The sequence below is a fragment of the Sciurus vulgaris genome (genome assembly GCF_902686455.1).
Source record: "Sciurus vulgaris genome assembly, chromosome: 11".
In the NCBI taxonomy this organism is placed as follows: domain Eukaryota; kingdom Metazoa; phylum Chordata; class Mammalia; order Rodentia; family Sciuridae; genus Sciurus; species Sciurus vulgaris.
This window is the reverse complement of record NC_136472.1, coordinates 16,978,281-17,002,779: the sequence shown is the minus strand read 5'-3', so window position 1 is coordinate 17,002,779 and position 24,499 is coordinate 16,978,281. Positions and strand designations below refer to the sequence as shown.

At 56.2% G+C, this 24,499-nt stretch overlaps 1 protein-coding gene across 3 annotated transcripts; it reads right to left on the bottom strand.

The window, feature by feature from the left end:
• On the bottom strand, positions 1 to 23,680 carry TNKS1BP1 (tankyrase 1 binding protein 1). 3 transcript variants are annotated; one of them, XM_079102251.1, is made up of 12 exons: positions 23,548 to 23,680; positions 20,572 to 20,679; positions 18,877 to 19,510; positions 17,336 to 17,405; positions 12,341 to 13,699; positions 8,276 to 10,419; positions 2,700 to 3,057; positions 2,327 to 2,477; positions 2,064 to 2,200; positions 1,187 to 1,344; positions 848 to 920; positions 1 to 438 (listed from the first exon to the last, which is right to left on the bottom strand). In XM_079102251.1, the coding sequence occupies exons 2-11, from the start codon at positions 20,663 to 20,665 to the stop codon at positions 860 to 862; spliced, it is 5,166 nt and encodes a 1,721-aa protein (XP_078958377.1). In that variant the 5' UTR covers positions 20,666 to 20,679; positions 23,548 to 23,680; the 3' UTR covers positions 1 to 438; positions 848 to 859. The 3 variants fall into 3 exon arrangements, with proteins under 3 accessions (XP_078958377.1, XP_078958376.1, XP_078958378.1); XM_079102250.1 differs by having other exon boundaries at positions 20,572 to 20,682; positions 23,548 to 23,659; XM_079102252.1 differs by lacking the exon at positions 23,548 to 23,680 and adding an exon at positions 20,995 to 21,131.
• Positions 23,681 to 24,499: the final 819 nt, after the last annotated feature.

Here is a 24,499-nt window from a genome sequence, read left to right as displayed (position 1 = left end):
TTCCCAAAAAATTGTATTTATTGTTTCAAGTGGTAAAATGTCATTGGTCTCTGTGGGGCACCTAGCAGGGTAGAGGGAGACCTGGAGTGGGACTGGGGTAGGGCTCGGCCCATTACAAAAATCAAAGGCTTTATAAAAAATGCTATAAATTGGTATCAAAAGAAAACCCAAGGGAGGCTGGAGGAGGAAGCGGAGAGGCAGGAGGACAGAGAGGGAAGGACAAAAACCTTCGACCACCAGTGACGGAATCCAGGCTAGGAGGGAAGGTGTGGGGACAAGTTGGGAAGGTGATACAAAGTGCATAAACGTGCCTCCCAGACACTCCTCAGAGGGCGAGGGGACAGGCTGCAGCCTGGGGCACAGCAGGGTTCCAGCTGCCTCCTCCATCAGGCACCCCACAGAAACGGGCACTGCCCGAGACTGCCAAATGGAAAGGACCTGCAATGGGAGAGGACAAGCAGTCAGGGGGGACACTGGCTCTCTATGCCCACGTACAGCCTGGCTCCCAGCTGGGCCCAGTGTGAGAAAGGTCCTGCTAGGACGGTGAGCTTGGAGAGTACTCCCAGGGGCCCTAAGCCAGAGGGACTGGCAGACACACTCAGGCCAGCCGTGCGGCATGGAAGGCTTGAACCCAGGGAGGTGGGTGAGATGGAAGCCCGTCCTCCTCCATCCAGGTCAGACAACACCCTGCCCTGTGGACAAACCCATGGAAGCCAAGTCTCTGCAGCTGGGTTTCGCCTGCCTCATTCAGTCCACATGGAAAGGGGTGCAGAGCTAAGGACTGGAAGGTGGTGCGCAGGCTCCTGCGCTGAACCCCGGGTGGCCCAAGCCCGGCAGCCTGCCTCACCGTGGAGATGCCTCAGACCTTCTTCTTCTTGAGCTTCAGGGCTTGCAGCCAGTTGGGTGATGATCCTTCTGACCTAAGAGGCAGAGCACAAAGGTCCAGAAGGCGGACTTCAGGGAAACTGCACAAAGTACACATGGCAGGGACAGAAGTTCCCCTCGCCATCCAGAAGAGGCAGCCTGGGCCCAGCTGCAGGACTAGAACTCTGCCACCAACTTGCATAGTTAATCAGGGTCACGTCACCCACCTCTCTGGGCCTCAGTGTTCCTCTTCAGTAAAGCAAGATTTCCCTTTTCAGGAGACTACACTGAGGTCAGGGATGCCCAGAGCTCAGTCACCTACCCTGAGGATTTCTCTGGCTTAGGAGGTAATGCAAGGGGCTTCCCCAGCCCTGGGACTTTGCAGGACTTGGAACGCTGGACTGCAGCCTCCTTCTGGCCTGACTTGCTCTCCGCCACTTCCCCTTCCTCAGCCGAGCGGTTCCGGGGACGTAGCTTAGCCTGAGAGACAGTCCAGATGCAGACAGGTGTAAGCAGGACAGGCAGGAGTCACAGAGGCCAGGCCTTCTCCCAAGAAAGCGCAGTCCCCCAAACCAGGCCTAGATGTCTCTGCAAGTCCTTTGGCCCCAAAGGACAGGGAGTCATTAAAGAGTAGTTTCCCTTACAGCCTTACCCTGCACACCGTAGATCCTCAAAAAGATACTTGCTGAATGAAATTCAGCAGGCTGGGCTGACAAAGCCAGTGGTGACATCTGGCCCTGCGCTTTAGTCCCTCTACTCTCTCTGCCTACACAGCCTCCCCTCTGCCCCATGCCCATGGCCAACTCCCTTGCCCACCTTAAGGCTAAGAGCAAATGCTTACAAGAGGCCTGATCCACCCTCCCCTCCCGCCACCCAGGTCAAGGAAGAACTCCTCCCTTGGAACTGGCCCAGCCCCTCTCCGTGGCTCCCCCGTGACACAACATTCTCCCATCACCAGAGCTAAGTGTGGGCATGGCTCAAGTCCCACTACCTCTGAGGCTCTGAGACAGGAAGACACCTTATCCTATCCCCAGGTAAACCACCACTGGGTCCAGCGAGGCACAAAGGGCCTTCCAGGGCCCTCCTTGGGGAACAGCACAAGAAGAGGAATGCAGAGGGGACCAGGATGGATGGATGGATGAAGACCAGACGGTCACAGGCAAGGAGGCCACACGTGACTGCTCACTGATCAGGCGTACCTTCAGGGCTGAGGGGCTCAGGCCAGGAAAGAGGTTGACTTTCAGCCCCTTGGTGCCCAAGGACATCCGCGTCCGGCGGTTCTGAGGTTCCTCTACTACCTCCTCGTCTGAAGATGGCACCCGAGAAGCCCGTGGCTCTGCAAAGGGACGGCGGGGTGGGGTCACAGCACAGCCAGCATCCCTAGAAGCCCTCCTCTCACCCACAACCTGGGTCACCTGCCAGGGACTGACACAGATACCATAAGGTAACACATTGATCCTACCCGTGGAGTCTTGGAACAGGCGTGCATCCGAGTCTGCTGCCTCCGACAGGCCCAGGGTACCCCCAGGTCGGATGGCCGGGGCCCGGTGTCCTCGCTTGCGCCCCAGGTTGGCACGGCTCCGAAACATGGCACTGTCGAGGATCTCGGTGTCCTGATCAAAACAACAGCAACGCCCTGCTGGCTGCTACCCCGTGGTCCCGTCACCCAAGGAGCCCACCACGGCCGCCCTCAGGAGCGGACGTCCAAGCTTCTGGCTCCCGTGATGTGCCCGCAGCCTGTTTTCATCCTCCCAGACTTAGGTTGCGCAGGGAAGCTCCATCACCCACACACCCCACAGGGGCCACCCACTGGCCTGGGCTCACCCTCCACTGACCTCAATGAAGGAGAAGTCCTGACTGGGGCAGGTGGGGGGAGGGCCTTGGGAGGGTCGCCGAGAGGTCGGGGTGGGGGCCAGCGTCTGCTCGCTGCGCCCTGCCCCTGTGAGGCCCCAGGTGCCATCCACCTCTTCTGTTCGGCTGGCTTCACCGTCGGGCTGGGGCCTCCAGGAGGGCAGAGGGTCCCTGCTGGGCTCAGCAGGTTCCCCGTGCTCAGCGCCTGCTGTGGCTCCTTCCTCCTCCATCAGGACTCTGAGGCCTGAGGCTGCAGACTCTCTTCGGGCCTCTGTCTTGGAGCTGCTGGCTGCCAGCATCTCCTCCAGGAGGCCTGGGGAGTGGGCCAGACACCTGCTAGGGCTGCAAAGAGGACATACCAAGGAACAAGGTCACTGGTGAAAACCCTGTCTCTCTTGCCTGAAGCCACAGCACACCACACAGGAAGGGCTAGGCCAGCCTGGCAGGTTCCAATCCCTGATTCATCACTTACTACAGGCTGAGTAGCCTTTACCTGAAATGCCTGGGACTCGAAGAGTTTTGGAGTTTGGATTTTTGAATCTCTGCATATACATAATGAGATATCTTGGGAACAGGACCCAAACCTAAAGATGAAATTCGTTTATGTCTCATATATACCTTATGCACACAGCCTAAAGGTAATTTTACACAATATTTTTAGTGCACCTGCATTGTGACGATAATCAGTCACATGAAGGCCACATGTGGAATTGTCCACTTGTGACATCATGTCCGTGCTCAAACAGTTTCAGGTCTTGAAGTATTTCAGATTTCAGGTTTTAGTATGAGAAATGCTCAACCTGTATGGGAGACCCGGATGAGTCCTTTCACCTGTAAGCACCTTGGGCTCCTCTCTAGAGTTGCTGGGGGGATAAGAAAAGACTCTAAAGGCGTAGCACAGGGCCTGACAGTCAGTATGTGCCCATGAATCAGAGCTATTACCACTGCTGCCATTGTTGCTGTTCCTGTGCCCCCTCCCGGGGACACCTGCCTGGGCAGTCACATTTCTTAGGATGATCCAGGTACTGCCAATCCATCTGCTTGTTCAATCTCATGTCATCTTCAGCCCCTGTCATCCCCTATTCCTTGGCCTCAAGGAACAACCAGGGGTAACCAGAGGACACCCAGGCCAGATGTTACTTCTTACCTGAGAAGCTTCCCCCTGGCCCCCACTGTCCCTTCACTGATTCTTCTTGGCCCAGCTCCTCCTCTGAAGCTGTTCTGCCCCTCTCCCCTAACCAACATGAGCCTCCTCAGCCCTATCAGCGGCCAAAGGCTCCAACCTGTGCCAGCCTGGGCTTCAGTTATGCCATCCTCGCTCTTCACCACCTTCTGGAAGCTTCTCAAGGGCAAAGCTGGGCCCTGGTTGCCTTTGTGGCCCCAACACCTGGGCCAGGGACCAGAATAAGCAAATGTGTGCGGAAGGGATAAGAGACCAGGGCACCTTGGAGCTCAATGCAGCTTCCATGTCTCCTGCCTGCTGCTTCCTCACAGCATGACAGACATACCAGCAGGACACCCAGCTCTCCTGGACTCCACCTCACACGACATCAGGATTCCACGCCCCAGAGCACACACACACACCGCACACCTCCAGCAGGCGGCATGAGCTAGTACCCACCAGACCTCCACGCACAGCACGGAGCCACACCCGCGCCATGCAGAGGGCGGGAAGGCTGCGGGCAGTGCCCGGAAGGCCGAGGAGTACTGGAGAGGGAGGAGAGCGAGGCAGGTGAGTCGATACCAGCAGGAGGGCGGGCAGACTGTGTGTCAGTCTGTCCTTCCCCAAGCTGCTGACAGAGGGAAATTAAAGCATCGTGGGGAGGGGAGGAGGCAGTGGACCTGGGAGCAGTGTTGGACGGAGGCCAGAACCAGTGCACCCGAAGCCAGCTTAAAGTCGGGAGGGGCGGTGACAGCACCCGCCCAGCCTGGAGAGCCAGACCCAAGCCTCTCGGGGTGGGGCAGCTGCAGGCAGGGCAGGCCCTGCAGCTAAGGAGATATGAAACATGGGGACAGAGAGATTCACTCTCTCAGAGCAGAGCTCACCCCAAGCCACGCAAGCAGCGGTCAGTGGAGGGAACACGGTGGGCTCCAGGGCTGGCTGTGGAGTGGGAAGCCCTGGAACATGCAGCATGCATCCGCCCCAGGACCTCGGCCTTCGCCTGCCTCCTCCACACCCGCAAGCTCCCAGAACACCTACAGCCGGAGGCCTTCTTGGCACAGCAGCAGGAGGGAGGAGAGGTTGGGAACTCCGGCCCTGACCCTGCCACCCCACTACACGCTTAAGTCCTGGACCCTTCTGCACCAGCGGCCTTGGCCATATGCCTCAGTTTCTTCATCTATAAAATGGGGATAATGAAAGTATCTATGCTTTGCTGGGTTTACTGGCAGAAACATGTGCCTAGCACATAGTTACTCTTGATAGACACAAGGAATTATTAAGTTACCAGGACAATCCTCACCGGCCTGCACAGTCCCTCACAGGATGTTCTAATACCATCTGCACCTTTGCCCACCTAGACCCACAAGCATCCCGAGGGCCCAGAGCGCATCCCATCCTCCACACTGCTCCAGGTACGCAGGTGGGGGTGGACCTGTGCAGTCGGCTTCCCAGTCGGTACTCCAGCCACCAAGACCTGCCATGAGGGAGGGTCAGGGCTGGAGCCAGAATAGTGTGTCTGAGGACTCAAGGTTAATACATGCAAAGTAAAAGATAAACAGCTGGTCTTGACCCCAGGAGACAAGGAGGGTGGCCAAAAAGGATCATAGGCTGGGGCCCATGAGAACAGAAAGGAACCCAAAATCACAAGCTATGGGAAACTGGGTCTCGGTTTCCCCACCCAAGAAATAAGAGAGCTGAACTCAAAGATCTCTGAGGGTCCCCCTGGATTCTGTGAAGACTCCAAAATGACTCAGGCTTCTGCCATCGCTAGAGCCAGGGAAAGGGGCAGGGACTGACAGGGAGGCCAGAGAAAGGAAAGGACAGCACCACAGCTCTGGGACCCCAGGAGCACCATTCCCCCAGGACAAGGGACCAGCTGGCCCTAGACCCAGAGGAGGGGCCCAAGCCCTCCCCAGTCCACCCACATCCATGCTGGTCTTGTCACAGCTGTGCTGGACAGCAGTCCAGACCACAGTTATCGTCAAAGATACCTCAGTCCGTCACAAGGATGACAACAACAATGTCCCCAAGGCCCCACCAAATTTCATATCCAAACTTGCAAAACACGTACAAATACAAGCAATGATTTTTTCAGTGATAAACATGGCAGGTAGGTTTGATCTATCACTCTCCATGTAGTCACCCTTAGTCTTCACAGAAACCCTACGGAAGTGAACTACTCCCAATTTAGAGAGGAAGAAAGGGGCTCTGAGAAGAGAAGCCACTTGCCCAAGGTCACAGAGGTGGTGAGAGAATCAGGACCCAAGCCAGGCCAATGCGCCCCAAAACCAGACTATTCCAAGCTACTCTTAAGGACTTCCTGATACACAGGAAAGCTCCAAATTTTTTCTTTTAAGAGAAACTTTCCATAACATAGAATTTCCCCATGTCACATACTCAGAACACTAGTTCCTGGACGTTGTCCAGGTAAGTTTGGGAAACACTGCATCACTCAGCCATAAGGCACCAATAAATGCCAAGACACGCCGAGTCTCCTGATGGCCAGAGCGCACATGACACTTCCATCTGTGGGCTGGATTCTTTAGGACACGACATTCCCACCACCGCCACCCACCACCCGGCCAGGAGGAGCACATTTTCTGCTGCACTCGGTGAGGTTCGCCCACGGGGCATCAGGGCTAAACCCTGAGTCCAGACGTCAACGCTGGCCATAAAACCCTGAGCATGGGGTGTGAAGGAGACCCGTTCCGTCCTGCCAGCCCTCAGGGACCCGCTCCCTCCATCCTAAAGAGAGGAAAGGCAATACCACCTTCCCTCCTCAAGAGCCACCCTGTGACCAAGCAGAAGGGAGGGGAAGGCTGCAGCCCACTCCTTGAGAGTCCAGCTTTCAACGCAGCAGCAGCCACACCTAAAAGCAGTGGACAGAAACGAGTTGGAGGGATGCAGCGCCGTCTCTGTGACCTCAATCAGGTCACACTCTCTCTCCACCTGCCAATGGAAGAGGATCAAATCCCTTTCCCACTTGGCAAAACAGCTGTGAAGGTCAACAAGTAAGCTGTGCGGCCGAGCATCAGGGCATGCAGGCCTCAGAGTCCTGGGAAGTGCACTCAGGAGCAGCCATGCTGGCCCACACTCCCTGTACCAGGACTGCGCCAGCAGGAACCCGGCTTCCTGAGTCCAGCTCTCAGGTCCAGGGAGACCAGTCACTGGCCCAGGATCCCAGGGCCTCCTGACTCCTACTCGGTGTTCAGCCCTCCCCTGCAGTCCTCATGAGAGTCTCAAGAGTCCCTACACTCCCCCATCTCTCCTCTCAACAGCCCGGGGCCCCAGAAAGCTCCCCTTCCCCGGCTCCCCTCCTGGCCCCAAGCTCTCCCTCCTCAGCCTCCATCCCAAATGCCGCTCCCACCTGGTCCCCAGCCTCAGGCCCCTTCCTGGTTCCTCCTGCTCTCCTCCCACAACCATGTGCCCCTTTCACTTAGAAGGGCCTCCACCCAGCACCACCCCTCCCTTGCTGCAGGCCCAGTGGAAGGCCTGCTCTGGGGCTGGAAAAGGTAAAACTTTCTACTCACTAGAGAGAACAAAACCAACTCTCAATAAATGGGATCACACAGAAATCAAAGCAAATGCCTTTTTTGCACCCTTTCCACAAAGTGCAGAACATCTGAGTTGGTTTTAGAGCACCCAAGAGCAACTGCAGGTGGCTCTGAAACTACCCGTCTGTTCCTTAGGAAAGTTCTTGTTCGGCAACTTGGGATAGTGACCACAGTCGTGGGGCCAAACTGGGACTCTGGTTCCTCAACTGCTGCTCTTCTGGGTGCTATGACAAGGCAGACAAGATCACCAAGCTCCAACCTTCCAGGAGAGCTAGTGAGCACCACCCACACCCGACTCCTGGCTACAGAAGACAGACCAAAATACAGGGTCCTCTTTCCTCTACCTGCCAAAGGATTCACATTCCCTGGCCCAAGAGTCTGTGGCTTTAGGACTAGGAGGTCTGGGGGGACAGTCTTGGAGCAGAATCTACCAGAAAACTTCCAAGATGTGGCTGACTCCATTTCTCCCACAATCATAACTCAGAATCAACCAAGAAGGTCCAAAACTGAGTTGCTAAAGAGCCAACACCTCAAACTTTACATTCATCCTTCCATAAAGGAAATATGTCATATTTGTCATATTTCAATATCAAATTTAAAAAGCAGAATTAAACATTCACAATCCAAACACGTTTTCCAAACACCAAGAAGTCTATAGGAAAAGCTGTTTCTTTCCTCCTCTGAAAGATTCCAAAACTTTTTTTTTTTTTTTTTTTTTTTTTTTTTTTTTTTTTTTTTTTGTGGTGCTGGGGATTGAACCCAGGGCCTTGGACATGAGATTCCAAAACTTTTTGAGAGCAGAGTTATATACCTTTTCTCCCACCCTAGGATAGGGATCCCTTACCTGGTTCCAAAGCCTGGGGCTTCTCCTGTCTCCACTCTGAAATCTTCAGAGCCAGTCTCCAAGGAGGGCGAGAAGTTGTCTTCACCCTTGGCCTCTGGCCCACTTGTCTCGCCGACCCCCAGCTCCCTGGCCTCCAAGGGGTCTCTGGCCTCCAGGCCAGGGGACAAGCCACCATTGTTCCTGAGGCCTAGCTCCGGGCCAGAGCCCACCTCCCCTACCCCATGCTCCCTGGCTTCACTTGGGGCCCCAGTGAGCTCCACATTCCGAAACTCCAAGTCCTGGGCCCAGTCCATCTGCCCCACTCCACAGCCCCGAGAACCTCCAGACTCGACATCACAGGACACCTCTAAGTTCCTCAGACCCAGATTGTCGCCCCAGTCCACCTGCCCCACCCCAAGCTCTCTGGGTTCTCTGGAGATACAGCCTGCCCCCGGGGCTATATTTCTCAGCCCAAGGTCAGGTGTCCAGTCTGCTTGTCCAACTCCACGCTCCCTGGATTTAAGGAACTCTCCAGCCTCCACACCTGACCAGTCGGTTTGCCCCACGCCACTCTCCCTGGCCTGGCTGTGTCCTCCTACATCCCCTGCTCCAGCCAAATCTCCACTTCTCACCCCAACATCAGAGGTCCAGTCCTTCTCCCCAACTCCGATGCCCCTAGGCTCTTCAGAACCTCCAGTTTCCAAGCGGCTGGCTATGTCCCCATCTCTCAAGCCCAGGTTGTCTGACCAGCCCATCTGTCCCATGGCATTCTCTCTGGCCTCACTAGAACCCCCAGAATCCACACAACTGGACACTTCCAAGTTCCTGAGACCCAGCTGATCAGCCCAATCCATGTGCCCAGGGGAGGTCTCCCCCGGAGGTACAAAGTGCCCACTTCCCATCTTGGTGGAAGGGCTCAGGCCGGAAGCGCTCACTCTGTCTTTGCCAATGATGCCAAACTGATAACTCCTCTCAGAGGCCTGGATGCACAAGTCCCCGCTCCAGTCTTGCCGCCCCGGACTAAATGCTGCCTCTGGCTGCGGGGTGACACCGAGGCTGAACTCCCCAGCCCAGCCTCGTTTCCCTATCTCCCCATCTTCCCGGTCAGCATCACCATGGCACTGAGCACCTGCCTGCAGTCTCTCCTGCAGCTCTCCAACTTGCTGGCCAGTGTCACTGTCTTGCCAGTTGCTCTGGTCTCTCTGACCAAAGGTGTCATCCTGCAACTGGGGGGTGCTAGTGCTGAACAGGCCCCCTGCTTCTCTCTCTTCTGGTCGGCCTGCACTCCTGCTGGCCTCGCCAAGGCTGTCCTCGCCACTCAGAGTCTTCTTCTCAAACTCCTCATCCTGCTGCTGGACGTCCTCAGCGCTGAGCCCAGAGCTCGGGGCTCTCGTTCCGAAGCCTCTGTCCTGGGCATCGAGGGCCTGGGAGCTGCTGTAGTCCCTCATCCAAGCGCTCTTCCCGAACTCCTGGTCCTGCTGTGCCACTCCCTGGCTGCCATGGTTGCCAAGTGAAGAATCTCTCTTCTCAAACTCCCGGTCCTGCTCCTCGGCATCCTGGCTGCTATAACTGCCATGGTCCTTCGTCCCTAATTCTCGGGCCTGTTCTTCTGTATCCTGGCTAGCATAAGAATCCAGTGAGTCCCTCTTCCCAAATTCCCAGTCCCGAAGGCTTGCATCTCGACTGCCATAAGTACGGAGCGAGTCTTTCTTCCCGAATTCCTGGTCCTGCAGTTCTGCATCCTGAATGGAGTAAGTGCCCTGGGAATCCCTCTTTCTGAACTCCCACTCCTGAGCATCTGCCTCCTGGCTCTGGCCCTGAATGCCGAGCTGGGCTGGCTTTCCAACTACCCTGTCGAGGGCTGTGAGAGCCCCTGGGGCAGACACTTCACTCTGGTCCTGAATGCTGCTGACCTCTACTCCTTCTGTGCCCAGGCCACACCTGCTGGCCCACTTCCTACTGCTTCCTTCTCCTACCCCCTGCCCATACTTGCTGGGCCAGTCCCTCTCCCCAGGGCCTGGGTCTCCTCTAGGGCTAGTGCTCCCAAGGCCATAGTCCTGAGAAGCATCCTGGGACCAGCGAGAAGGACTGAAACTGCTGGGATGTGGGTCTGCTGCAATCCCGAATTCACTCTGCAGATCTTTCTGGGCCCAGCCAAGGAGTCCCTGGGAATCAGAAAAAAAAAAAAAAAAAAAAAAAAAAAAAAAAAAAAAGACAAAAACAACACTTAAAGTTGGTTGGAATAAGTCAGCACTACCTAGTGCCTGAGCGCCCCAATTTGGCAACAGAGAACCTGGGTTTGGATTCCAGCTGTGTGACCTTGAGCAAATTAATTAACCACTCTGAGTTTCAGGGTCCTCATCTTTTAAGAGGGATAATTTCTACTGCATGTAGGGCTGACATGAGAGGAGTGAACAAGATCATTTTAAACTACCTACTCAGCATAGCGCCTGGCACACAACGGGCACTCAATCCATGGTCCTAGGTCATGTTTACAGTCCTTGAGCAACACCTGGCTAACTGCCAGAAGAAATCCTGCCTGAAGGAGTGGTCTGCATATGGAACTGGGGAGAGGGAAAGCACCCTCAGGTACAAGAGGCCAAGACTCAAATTCCCTCCACCTTGAGCAAAGCAAGGTTCCAACACCAGCACAGCCCTTCTGCCCCCCCATAAATACCCAGACCTTCTTCCCCAGGAAAGCCCCTCACCCAGCCCTCCTCAGGAAGGCCTCTCGGCCCTCACCTCCACGTGGCCCAGGAAAGACAGGAGGGGCAGGCTGTGGCACAGAGCTCGCTGCACCTCCCCCACTCCCCCACTCACCCCCGACGGCGGGAGGGCCTGGGGCTCAGGGCTTCGGAGCCTGCCAGCCTCGTCCCGCAGAGCTGCATTGGCCAGTAGTCGCTCCAGGACAGACATGCTGGCCTCCCCGTCCCTGGGCTGAGCCATGGCCCCCACCCCCCAACCACCCTGGGGCTGCTGGGTGCGGCAGCGTACGGGACAGGGCTGGGCCGCTCCCCAGCCAGGACCTGTCGGACGGCTCTGGCTCCCGCCTGCCCTGGCCCTGCTCCCTCTGCTCCCTCCGGAGCAGCTGCAGCTCTGGCAGCCCCGCCCAGAAGCCAGTTGAGTCACCCACATCCTGGGACAGACACACCTACTGCAGGAGTCAGCCTGGTCTTAACCCCTTCCTGCTCCTCCTCTTCCAGAGGCCGCTTGGGCTCCTCCTTGCCTCCAGCCCCGCCCCTACCAGCACAGGCCCGGACTGAAAAATGAAATTTCAAAAGCCACCTGGATCCCAGCCCTTAGATGCAGAGGGAGCCTGGCTGGACAAAGGGCACGGGCCAGAAGGGGCGCCCAAGCCCAGCCACTAACTTCTGGGTGACTGTGTAGAGGGAAAGCTCTGCTTCCTCTAGGCTTCAGCTGCCAGTCTACAGAGCCGCCTGGAGCGGGCGGTTTGTAAAGCCAGCACTCATTAAGCACCTCTGAAGAGCCCAGCACGACCATCCACATGGCACACGTCAGGACTCATGGAATCCCTGCCACTTCACGGCTGTCCCCCTTTTATAGACAAGACACTAAGGCAAAGTGGAAAAGTCACTTGCTCAAGGTCACGTTTAGACAAAGAAATAGCAGAGGCAGGAGTAGCCCAGGCAGTCCAGTCTGCTATGAGAAAACCGACCCAGGCCTAGAAGGCTGCACTGTTGCAGGTAATAATGGTCTGAACATGGCCCACACGCCACTCAGGGCATCAAGTACTCGCTAACTTCATGTCACCCGCATACCCTTCTAAGAGGTGCATGCTAGTACTATTAGACATGGAAGCTTCCGGGTTAAGGTACACTCCCAAGACTGCTCAGCGAGTGAATGCTGGTGTTAGGATTTGAACTCACACAATTAAACCCTAAGCACCATCCTGACTGGCTCAGCCAGCGTTGCCAGACAACAGAGCTGCAAGGTGAAGGTCCACAGTTGCCTTGCTCACTATTGAATTCCGAGTTCTTGTCACATCAAATCCATGTTGAAATTAAGCCCACCCAAGCCCTGGCCTCCATCCCTGGAAGCTTCCACTCTCCCTGTGCCCGTCCTCACCTCGGAGCAGGTACTTGGGGACTGCGCGTCAGATCCGGCTCCCCGCTTAGCACTGCCAGAGCTGGGTGGGGGTGAAGCCAAGAGGTCATCCAGCCAGCGAGAGCTGCGTTCAGGGCCTGCAGGCTCAGGGGATGCCCTACAGGATTCCTGGGCCTCTGTCCTGGGTTGGGTGGTCTCAGCCCGAGCTAGGGTCACCATCTCCTCCTCAGCAGGCAATGCTTGTCCAGGGCCAGGGGCATCAGCAAAGAGGACACAGGGCTGGTCAGGAGGTGCTGGCTGCTGCTGCCCCAGGACTGGCTCCAGCATGGGCAGGGCTGCCTCCCTGGTGGCCAGAGGGAGGGGGGACTCCTGTCCGGTCTGGGGCTCCCGATCCTCATCTCTCTCCTCTGCCTGCAGCAAGGGTGTTCCAGATGGGCCCTCTGCTATAGATGGAGGCTGAAGGGAGTCAGCTGGGGACCGAGGCTGACTCTGTTCGTCATCCTTCTGGTGTACAGAGATGCCCGGATCATCCCCCTGTACCCAGGAAACAGGCCTTCCTGGGATCTCTAGAGCTGTGGGGGTCACTTGTCCTTGCTGGGACACTCCTTCCTCCCTGCTGGACGCAGCCCAGCTGCTGGCCTCAGCGGCCTCAGCAGCTTCACTGGCTTCTGTAATGGGGGAAGGGGGTGGGGAGTCCAGTCGCCACACACCCAATCCTGAGGGCCGTGTGGGAAAGGTCCATTCGAATGACTGTGACAAGCTCCAGTTGGACTCTGTCCCACTCCCAAAGGGACGATCCAGGTTTGATTGGTTCCCCTGGGTTTGCGGCAAGGCAGCTAGCGAGCCCCCCAGTTTCTCCTGGTCCTGGCTAGGTGGCCGGAGTACACCCTCAGAGAATCGGCGTTGAGCCAGGCTGACCGGGCGGAGATCTGTGTCCCGCTTGGCTGCTGCCACTTCCTCCCCAGATGGAAACGTCCGCGTGAAATCCAGCAACACATCCCCCTCAAGCAGAGGCCGGGGCGAAATGGCTGGGGGCTGCTCTGGGCTGTGGCGCCCTGAGACCTTCTCAAGGGGAGGGCTGCTGGGTCTGGGGGCCTGTGGGGTGGCTGCATCAGGGAGTCCCGGGCTAGGGTGAAGGCAGGGGCCCTCATCAGGCAGGGCTGCACTTGGGGGTGATAGAGTCACAGGGAGGCAAGGAGAAGCCTTGGGAAGTGCGGGACTCTGGCCTTCTGGCAGCTGAGAGTGGCAGGGAGCGCTCTCATTCAGTGAGCGAGGCTGGAGAAACCCGGGGGCTGGATCAGAGACTTCAGCAGGGAGGCCCACACTGCCTCCACACTCTGAGGCAAGACCTGGACTTGAGGGGACCAAGGGCTTGGAAACCTGCAAGAGAAAAGTCAAGAGCTGTCACTCAGCTCTGGGCTGGGTGGGCGAGGCCCCTTCTGCCACACACAGACCTCAGGCTGGCTGCTTCCTCATGCTGTCAATCCACAGCCCAAGAGGAGCAAACCAGAGCAAACCAATTGGAAGAGGCCCCAGAGACCATCTGAGACAGGGCTTCTCAAACTTCTTAGGACCACAGAGTCCTCCTTTAGGTCTCCCCAGAAATGCAACCAGTTTTATTCACTCAGCATCATTCTTAACCATTTAAGGTGGTTCAAACCTCAAACAGCCACCCAACCCCAAGCTCATGTGAGGGGCTCCTAAGAGATCATAGTGTGCAGATAAAGAACACCTGCTTTATGAAGAGAAAATGAGGAATACGGCCACCCGGGCAGTTGGAGCAGGAGGGCTCTAGCTCAGAGCAGGAATCCTAAGCCCAGTGCGGCTCCATGGCAGCTCCAGGAATAGCCATAGGGGACGGGTAGTGTGCCCCACACTACACTGTTCATTCCAGTTTGGGTCCCAGAGCTACCCAAAGAAGCAGGAAGACCATGGGATTAAGGCAAAGGGTGCTGGGGGCTTGGAAACGTGCTTGGAGTCGGCCAGCACTGCCTCCTACAAAGCTGAATGCCCACCCTCCCACCTGGCCTGAGTCTCAGCTTCCCCGGTTGTAGAGTGCAGCTGGTGGCAGCAAAGTCCATCGCACAGCTACAGAACTGAGGAAGATTCGCACACACTGCCTCTGGTATAGAAAGAAGTGGCTGCTGCGGGGTGTTGGGACTGAGGTGGGAGAAGAACCAGGGCAGGTAAAGGGGCTCCAGTCCCCTGGTTCTCCACTGCCTCACTCTGCCTGTCCCCAGACACAGGAAATGAACCTGGCTCTGTATGACTGACCCCAGGGGTCACGCTCCCTGGCTGCCCTCTCCAAAGCAGCACCCTAGGTTCCAGCACGGTCTGCTGGGTCTAGCCAGAGAAAGAAAAGAGGCCCCGCTTCTCCTCAGACTCCGCCAGCTCCCTGCACCCTCCCTCCTCTCCACAGCACTCTAGGTTTCAAAGCCCATGCCACCCACAGCCCCTCCTTGACAGTCTCCCACAAACCCCTCATTCCTTGATTCCGGATCACTGCAGCCCACCCAGCACCACCGTTAGGATTCACAGTGACTTCGAGAACGGAGTCCACCTTTCCCGCATCCGGCTCCCTGTGCCCTGACCTCCTCCTCCCTGATGGCCAGAGTCCTTGCACTTCCCCCACCCACGTAACCTCAATTTCAAGGTCCCTGTCGGCCCATGGTCCCCACTTCCTATCTGTCCTGCTCACTCCCTTGCTCCCCAACTCCTCTGGGAAGCAAAGTCCATGATCCTACCCCCTCCCCACGGCTCCTGCTGCCTCAGGCGACCGCTCTTTTTTGCCACAGCACAGCCACCTCTTATACAACCCGGGACCCCCTCGTTCCTTCCTCACACTGTTTAAGCTGTTTCAATACAGCTCTCCAGCACCCTGGCCCAGCAGCTGGAGGTGGCTGGTCTCATTCAGAATCACCACTGACCTCAAACCGGTCCCAGAGCACCCCCACGCACCCGCCTTCCCTTCACTCCTGACACTCGCAGGTAACACTTTCACATGTCTCTCCTCAAACCGCCAACACCTCTTCCCATCCTCTCTCAGCTGATGGCCTTGCTTCCTGTTCCTCTTGAGAACACAGAGGCCACCGGCAAAGAAGGCGCACACCCTGCGCCCTCACCCACTGCCACCTGCAAGTGGGTCCAATCGTTCTGCCTCCCCTTCTACCACCAGGCACTGTCCTTGCTCCTGGCTAAGGCCAACCCGCCAACCCCTCCTCCCTCCCTGCATCATTGATTTTCCCTCCCTACTGGACCATTTCCATCAGCACACCAACTGCTCTAATTTCTTCTGTCTTAAAAAAAAAAAAAAAATCCAAACCAAAAAAAAGAACCACTTGACCTCACCTTTCTCTCCAATACCACCTGTTTTCTTGAAAGCATTGCCTTCGCCCACTATCTGCAGCTTCTCTCCTCCCGTTCTCTTGAGCCCACCCCAGCAGGCCTTCTTAACCTTACCGCCGAGTAGTCTTGTCAAGGTCACCGATGACCTCCCTGTAGCTAAATCCAGTTTGCAGTGCTCACCTTACATGACCTATCAGTGGCACTAGCAGCTGCTGCATCCTCCTGCAGTCCTGAGAACTGTCCGTGCTTGGCCAGGCTCTCCTTCCAGCTCACTGGTGCCCCCTACCAGTCTCCTCTGCTGTGCTTGGGGCCCTTCCGGAACTCTTGTACCCTCACCCACACTCTGGGTGAACTCAGCCAGTCTCAACTACCCTCTCCTCGCTCACTGGCTCCTTTCTCTTGAATGCTAGACTCAAGTATTCAATCACACACCTTGGTTTCCATTTGGATGTCTAAAAACATCTCAATCCCAACAAATCTAAAAGCAAACTCCCCATCTCTCTCCTAATCCTGCTTTGCTCCTAGAAGTTCCCATCTTAATAAATGGTAACTTTATCCCTCCAACTGCTGGAGTCAAAAGCCCTGGAGCCATCCTTAACCCTCCTCCTACCAATCCATCTGAATGTCCAGCGCACCTCACCATCACAGTCTATCCAGAATCAACCACTGCTCCCCAGCTCCATCACTGATGACCTCTGGGGTCCAAGCCACCATCATCTCTCACCTGGATTATTCCATCCGCACCTAGCAGGTTCCTGTTGCTGCTCTGACTGCCCTGACCTTCTCAGTACTAAGTCAGCAGCATGTTGCTCCTCTCCTCTGAACCCCTCAATGGCTTCTTCCCCTCACTTAAGCCCAAGTCCTTGTAGAAGCCTATGAGGCTCATGCCATCCAGCCCTACCCTCTCTACGTCCTTGCTACCACCGCCTCCTCCCCTCTTACTGCAGTCCAGACACACTGGCTTCCCTACATTTGTGCTGCATCCCTAACACCCTGTTCATAGTAGGCACTCAGCAAATATCTGTTGGATGGACACCAATGGAGTCAGTTCTCCAATACAGGGCAGCTGGGACAGCCTCTGGCCAACAGGACTCTATGAGCAAGAAGGGCCACCTGTTACGTGGTTTACTTGGGGAGGCACACACAGTGGGGGAGAAGGGACAGAAAACCCCCCAAGAAAAGGAACCTTCCCCGTTGTGAACCCAGGAATGGCAACCCAGTTAGGGAGGGCTCTAGAGTCAGACACTTTTGTCCCTGCCTCAATCCAAGCAAGTTACTTGGCATTTGTGAGCCCCTGCAGTCTCCTCATCTCTCACTCCTCACTGCTTGCATGAGACTAACAGACCTACTAGCCAGAGATGTCACAGGATTAAGTTGGTTAATGTTCCTAAGATATGCCCAGCACACAGTACTTAATCAGAGGCAGTGCTGTGGGTATTATAATTACTGTTTATAACCAACAGCCTCACAGCCTGAACCACACTTAGCTACCTTGATGATCGAGAGCACTGGCTTGGAAGTTGAGAAATCTGGGTCCTAAAGCCAGCTCTTGGGCAAGTCCGTGGCCTCAGTTTCCCCATCTGAACTACAAAGAGAGTGGACAAGATAATCTTAGATGACCCCTCCAACTCTAAAATACTGTTATTACATGTTAGGAGGAGGACAACTCACGTCAGTAGGTGGCTCAGAGCTGGCCGGCTTAGTCAGGTCCCCATTGACAGCCTGGTTGGAAGGGGGATTCCTGTGAGGGAGAAAGACAGGAAGTAGAGGCACAGAATGTTGAAGCCTGTCACAGAATGGAAAAGGAGAGAGAATCTCCCTCAGTGACTTTAACAGCACCCAGAGATTGAACACCCCAGGTGATTACTCCTGAGGTCTGCCTGGAGCCATCACGGACAGGAAACCGTGCAGTTTCACAGGGCAAGTGATCCAAGAGACTACCTACCAGCACATTAAGGGTTAATTCCCCCATCTCATTTAAGAAAAGAATCTTGTATGCCCAGACCCCTCAACAGTCCCCAAGAAGATAATGATTTCTTCCCCTAACCCAGAAGGGGTTAAAGTTCTCCTCCAGCCAGGGAGTGCAGCTGGACTGGCTGCCCTGCCAATATTTCTTAAAGGATTGCAGGGGGAGGGGAGGGGAGGGGAGGGGAAGAGTGATTTTCCAAGACTGAAGTTGGTCCCCTTAAAATCTGAGGGCAGTGAGGGAAGGGAGGAGGACAGAAGGTGGAACCTAGCCTGGGCAGTGTGACTTCACAGCAGCCCTGCTCCGGGCCTTGAGAAGGTTAACCCCAGGGCCAAGCCTCCAGGTGTTTTCAGGTGAAGAGGGGCAAGCCTGGAAGGCAGGGTGGGAGCCTTTAGCTTCCAGTCAGCCCAGACTGAAGCAACCAGTGGCCACCCCCTTTGAGCGGAGTGGGGCACCCTCTGGGCCCAACAAGGCCTCAAGCTGGCTCTCCCTGCCCTGAGGACGGGCTGGAGCAGCCAGCCAAGGCTCCTCAGCTTCTTCTCAATACCCTGTGTCCACTCCCCCAAGGGCACCTCCAGGCCAGACTCCCTGCATGCTAGTGCCAACTCTGGGGAAACAAATCATGGGCAAATGTCTCCAATCAGCCAAAAGCTCTGTGTAGTAGCTGGACGAGTGTCAAGACGTGTTCCTGTCTTCTCTCTCCCAACAGAACACTCCTCGCAGTCCGTGACTGTGCCCTTCTGATCCAGACAAACACACCCTCCCCAGGATTGGCAACCTGCTCTGCTCACAAGAGGAACTAGCAGTTAAGAGCACATGCTCTGGAATCAGACAGACTGGAATTCAAACTCCATCTCTGCCTCTTACTGGCTGAGCAACTAAGGGAAGTCACTTTCGCACCTCAGTTTCTTCATCTCTAAAATGGATCTAAAAGTCCTTTCCCAGACAGGATGGCTAAGGATCAATGTTGGATGCCCAGAGTTTGGAGACAGAAACCAGACTCTCAGACCAAACATCTGGACTCTCTATTATAAACATGCATTAACTCTGTAAAGAGACTTATGGTTTTTAGAAGCACACCGTTGATGATACCACCATCGGCTGGGGAAATGACTTGGCATCTGCCCATATTCACAGCACACCACTAACCTGAAGGAGGTGGTCACGGTCCTAGATAGAGCCATACACTTGGTCCCCAGACCCCACCCTCCAGGCTTGCAACAAACACAGAGCCCTGAGCCCTCACCTCTCCTCAGGGGTCTTGCTGTGTTTTTCCTGGCTCTCTTTGGGACTCTTTGCTGGCCCCTCCTGGGAACAACCGCGGGTGAGGGTCTTGTCATCTTCCTCTCTGGCAGCAGTGGCCATGCCATAGGTTCTGGCACCGTATCGGGAGCTGCCATCATGGTTAAAGGTGAGGCGGGAGCCCCAGAGGCGGTCAGGACTGGCAGGGACCTCCCTCCGTGGCTGATCCATCTTGGCCAGGATCTCTTCTACTGTGGAGGCTGCAAACCGCTCTGAGGCTGGCCGGAAGGGGGCAGGGGCCTTCCGCACACCCCCTGGGGCAGCACATCGTGCTGGGGGCGTCAAAGGGGGCAGCTCCTCTTTCCCAGCCTCCTCTCTGCCAGTCTCTTGGGTGGCTTCTCCTCCAGCAGAGACCTCAGCCACAGACCTTGGTGCGAAGGGAAGGGGACGTTTGCTGCCCCCATAGGGCTGGGGTCCTGCCAGCATGTTCATCTTCCGGGCAGAAGGCAGTTCAGCCAGAGGACCCCGGGGGGGCCGAGGTCCAACAGGTACCAGCAGGCTGGGTTTGGCAGGCAGGGCTGGCTTGGCGGGCAAGGCCCGGGGTTTGGGCTTGACAGGGGGTTTGGCCCGAGGGTCTCCTACGAAAAGAAAAGGGTTGGTGAGGGGCTGTCAGAATTTCTGGTGATCCCTGCTTTAACCAATCTCCATCCTCCAGTTTCAGAAAGGTCACAATACCCTTGTAGGCACAAGTCAAAGGCCACCTGCTTCATGAAGCCTTCCTTGATTTTCTACACACATCCCTGAAGTACCTTCTTCCTCTCCAATCTCCCAAAATGTTTAACCAATTCCCCCTTGTCAGCTCAAGCTATTTGTGAGCCCTGCTGGTACCTTATCTCTCCTTGCCCCCTATTTTGCACCTAGCGCAAGTTTCTACCACACGAAGGAATGAATGAATGTGCAAATGAGCCAATAAAAAAATGCCTGCCTGCCCACATCAAACAGGCAACCTGTGTCCCCAGTTTGGTCCTCTCCCCTTCTTCGACACTCGACTGTGTCTACAGTAACTGTTTTAGCTCAGCTTCCCCACTCTGCCTCCATGCTGCCCCTCCCCCAGCACACTCCCAGGCCACCTCCCCACTGTCATCCGGTATATGATCAGGAATGCAAACTTACTATTGACTTAAGCCAAACAAAAGTAAATCTGCTACAGGGGGAAAAAAAAACAAGACCAGAAATCTATCTTCTATATAAGGCATTCCAATGCCAAATAAAAGACCTTGGGATTACTCACGGCCACAGCCTTCCATAACAGAATCCCGTATCACCCACTCATTCAGCTAAGCATAAGAAAAAGAGTCTAGACAGGGAGTCTGGAGTCCTGGGTTCAAATCCCTAGAAGTACACTGCAATTCTCCCTGGGTGCCTCAGTTTCCCCCTCTGCAAAGTATGTGCGTGGCTCAAACCACATCATCTCAGACATCTGTCTGCTTTCATACCTACTAGAGATCTACACTCTCCTGGGCTCCCTCTCAACTGGGGATGAGAGCCCCGGACTCATCCTGCACTTCCTCAGTCCTGCTTCCCTCCCTCTTCCTCACTTTACCATCACTCAACCAGCCCCCAATACAGAACAGGGGTTTGGCCTAGGCCCTTCCCACCCTCCTCCCTGCCACCTGCTCCACCCTGCACCCATAGGTACCTGGCTCAGAGCCAGCAGGCGCCAGCTCCTCCTCCATCTCCCGGGGTGGTGGGGAAGCCATGGCTGAGCTGTCCCTGAGAGTAGACACTTTCATCACATGCGCAGACCCTGCTTGAGAATTGGGAAGCAGAGGGGTGTGAGCCAGGAGAGAGAGGGGTGGTGGAGGAAAAGCTCTGGGCAGTGGCAGCAGGCTTAGGCGCGGGAAGTCTCTTATTTCTAGCAGAGGCAGAGTGTGGGACAGGAAGAGGGAACTTCAGGAAGGGGTCAGGGGAGGTCAAGAGAGGTCCCACGGCCACATCCTCAGCTCTTCCCAGATCCTCTCTTAACTCTTGTCTTCTAATCCCAAAGTCTTAGAGCCTCAGGGAGCCACCCCCATCCTGTGACAAGCTCTCCAAGATACCCCACTAAAGACACCCCACTTACGGTTCCCAAGGCACCCTTTGGGTCGGGCAGCCCAGCTGGAGATATCTACTCAAGGCAGAGCAAGAGGGCCGAAAAGTCTGAAGTCTCTCTGTGAATCACCTCATGGGAGACGGGAAAAACCCGCTCCTCCCCAACCTGGGACTCCGCCCCACCGCCTGCCTCCCCTCCAAGCTCCCCCTCCTCCCTCCCTCCACAGCTGGGAGTGGCTCCCCCCCACCATTCTCCTTCCACATCCCTGCCCTACTCCCCACCCCAGCTGTCTCATCCAAACACGGAAAAATAAGGAATAAAAAAGTAAACATCTGGAATACATTTTTTTCTTTAATTTCTCAATCGCTTTGGCTTCGGCTTGGAATTTGATGAGGTAAAGCCAGGGCCTAGTCCTGTTGCCATAGCAATGGCCTCCCACTGGATTTCCAGAGCCTCGCCAAGAGGAAGGAGGAGCGGCCCAGGCCGGGCTGGGAGGACAGGACAGGGCTTGAGAACATCCGGGGGGTGGGGTAACTTGGGAGAAAACTCCCTGGGGTTCCCCCTTCCCGGACAGTCATGGTGGGGTGGTCATGGGCTATGAAAAGGGAAATGTGGGCATCACTCACCAGCCTAGAGAGAGAGCCTGAAGGAGTTGTGAGGGGGACAGAAGAAAAAATTAAATCAGGTGACAGCCACGTGGTAGAAGCCAAAATGTTTCCTCTCCTCTAGGCCTGTGATGGGATCTTCCCAGGATTCAAATGCTGAGTGGGTCTACTACCACCTTCTAACTGTGTGACTTCTCTAAGCCTCAGTTTCCCTATCTGAAAAATGGGCTTACTGACACTCTCTGGAGGTTTAAATGAAATAATACATAAAAACCGCTTAGCACAATGCCTCGAATACAAGAGACCAGTGGAAGCTGGCTAGCACTACTGCAATTCCACTCAATGTCATTTAGGAGCCAACACCTTGTCTCCCAGACCCCCAGGTGCTGACATTCCTAGACCATTCCTTCACCACTTCCAGGCCCCACTCATGTCATCTGCTTTCAGACTCTTCACCACCTCCTCAGTTCCCATCCAGGCTCCTAAAGCACCCTCCCACCCACAATACCCCCCAGGCTCTCCAGCCTGAGGAAGAGCCCTGCCCCTCTTGTTCAAAAGCAGGGGAGAAGCTTCCTATCATCAGTACGCAGCAGTGAGACCAACCCAACCCTCTCCAAGCTGTACCTACTTGCAACTTTAAAGTCACCCACTCGGGATGGGATGAGGCAGTAACAACTCCTAAGGGACCTAAGGTGCCCAGTCTTTAAAATGTAAACACATGGCCTCCCCTATCTGTCCCAGCTTGTTTCAGACAGGAGAAGGTTTGAAGACAGCAGAGAAGCCCAGCACTGTCAACCCATTGATTCCTCAACTACAACGGAGAACTGCCCACCATAAATGGGTGCGTAACGTGCAGGGCCAGGCAGTGTGTATGTGGGGGAGGGGCACAAGACAAAAAAATTTAAACACACAGGATTCTTTCCTTGTCCTTGAACATTATTAAGAGGAATATAGTTGAACTGGTTAGAAATGGAAACAAATTGGCCCAGAAGTGAAAAAACGTCTCACCTGGGGGCCCGATGGGCACCTCTGCGGTATAAGGGGCTGTAGCGATGAAAGCAGGCTCGGTGTCCCCAATTGGGGAGGTGGCCGCAGAAGCTGGGAGGTCCCTGCCAGGGGCCCCAGGTGACCAAGGCGATGGCCATGGCCAGAGCTGCAGAATCACACTGGCTCTGAACACTCCCTACCCCTTGGAATCCGGGGGACACAAGCGACCCCTGGGAGCAAAAGCTACCCCGAAGAGCTGGGGAGGCGCTGGCAGCCCCAGCCTAGAATAGGCGCCCAGAGGGACTTCGGCGCAGGCAGGGTCGCCCCTATCGACCCTAGGATCTCTGGCTGGATCTGAGGCCAGGAGGGACAGCATGTGAACCGCTGGAAGAGGGAGGGCCAACGAGAAGACGGAACAGCCCGGGGCAAGGGGCTGTCTGGAGGGGCCCAGTGGGGAGCTCTGGACCCGGAGCGGACGGCAGCAGAAGAGGAGGAGCAGAAGAGGGTGGAGGAGGAGGGGGCGGCGGCGGCAGAAGAGGACTGTGCGCGGGATGTGAAGCAGCCGGCGAACAGACGGTGGACTGGCAACGCGAACCGGGTGGGGGCGGACTGGGGTGGCTGGGGGCGTGCCGAGGGAGCCGGGGAGGGGGCCGGCGCGGGCCCAGGGGAAGCGGGAGGCAGGGGTCCCTCCAGCGGCTCTGCCCGCCTCCGGCCCCGCCCCAGCCCTCGCCCCCTCCCCCCTTTCTTCTGGCTCCGCCAGCACGAGCTCAGACCGTGCGCCCTCCGCCCCCGCGCACACGCTCCAGCTCCCGCGTGCCCCCGCGTCCCCGGCGCCCCCGGCCCCTGCAAACTTTCCTGGTGACCCCCCACCACCAGCAACACAACCCGAGGTCCCGGCTACGGGCGCCCGCTCTTTCCATGCCCCTACCCCGCCCCCAGTCCCGGACCCCGCCCCCTCCCTCGCCCTCCGCCGCCGGTCCCGCGCACTCACGCGCTCCCCCGGGATCTGGCTCCGCTCGGTGCGGCACCCCGACGTTAGTCCCCTCCGCCGCCGCTGCCGCTGCCGCCGTCACCGCGGGACCGAGCCAGTGCGAGCCCCACGGGGCCCCGCCCCTAGCCCCGCCCAGGAGCACGCCCCCAGAGCTCTCGTGAATATTCATGAGCCGGCGGAAACCGGGAGTGGGAAGCCTGTGCTGAATTCGTCCCACCGTTTGCGAACAGGCACGGCCCAGTACTCAATTATTCATGACCTTGCAAATGAGGGGCCCGTCCCAGGCTCAGACTCGGGAGAAACTGACGCAATTTACCCAGCGCCACCGAGATGAATGCCTAGAGAGGAGACTGTCTCGGACGGCCCTTCCTCAGGCCGGGCGCCTGCAGTGATTGCAGCACCATAGAGCCGCGGCCAGCAAGAAGGTAACCGCTGGCGGACTGGAGAGGCTTCCTGTTACAGCCACCTGAGTCTTCCTGGGAACGTCGGCAACGTGGCCACCCCACGTGGATAAATTCAGATTTAGAGCCAGGGTGAGGAAGTCTGTCAGCTCTGCTTTCCTGGTTTATGCTCTTTCTCTCTTTTTAGGCCTCCTTCTCGGATACAGGTTCTTCCCAACTTGATATATAACCTTCTTCCTCCCTAAGAACAAAAGCTTCACACATACACCTTCCCTCATCTCCTCCCCAAGAGCGCGCGCGCACACACACACACACACACGCACACACACAAAATATCACTCATCCTCCCCAACTCTCCAGGCTCAGGTTTCCACTCTCCTGGCTGCAGGGAAGAGAGTCAATCCTGATTCTATTATCTAAAGCCCTGGAAGACCCTTGAGTCATAGGTGATTAAGAACTGAGCTCAGAGCCGCCTCCCCTTAACTTGGCTAATGGAGTGGAACTATGAGAGACTTCCTAATCAGATCAGGGCTCTTTTCTCGACTCTCAGG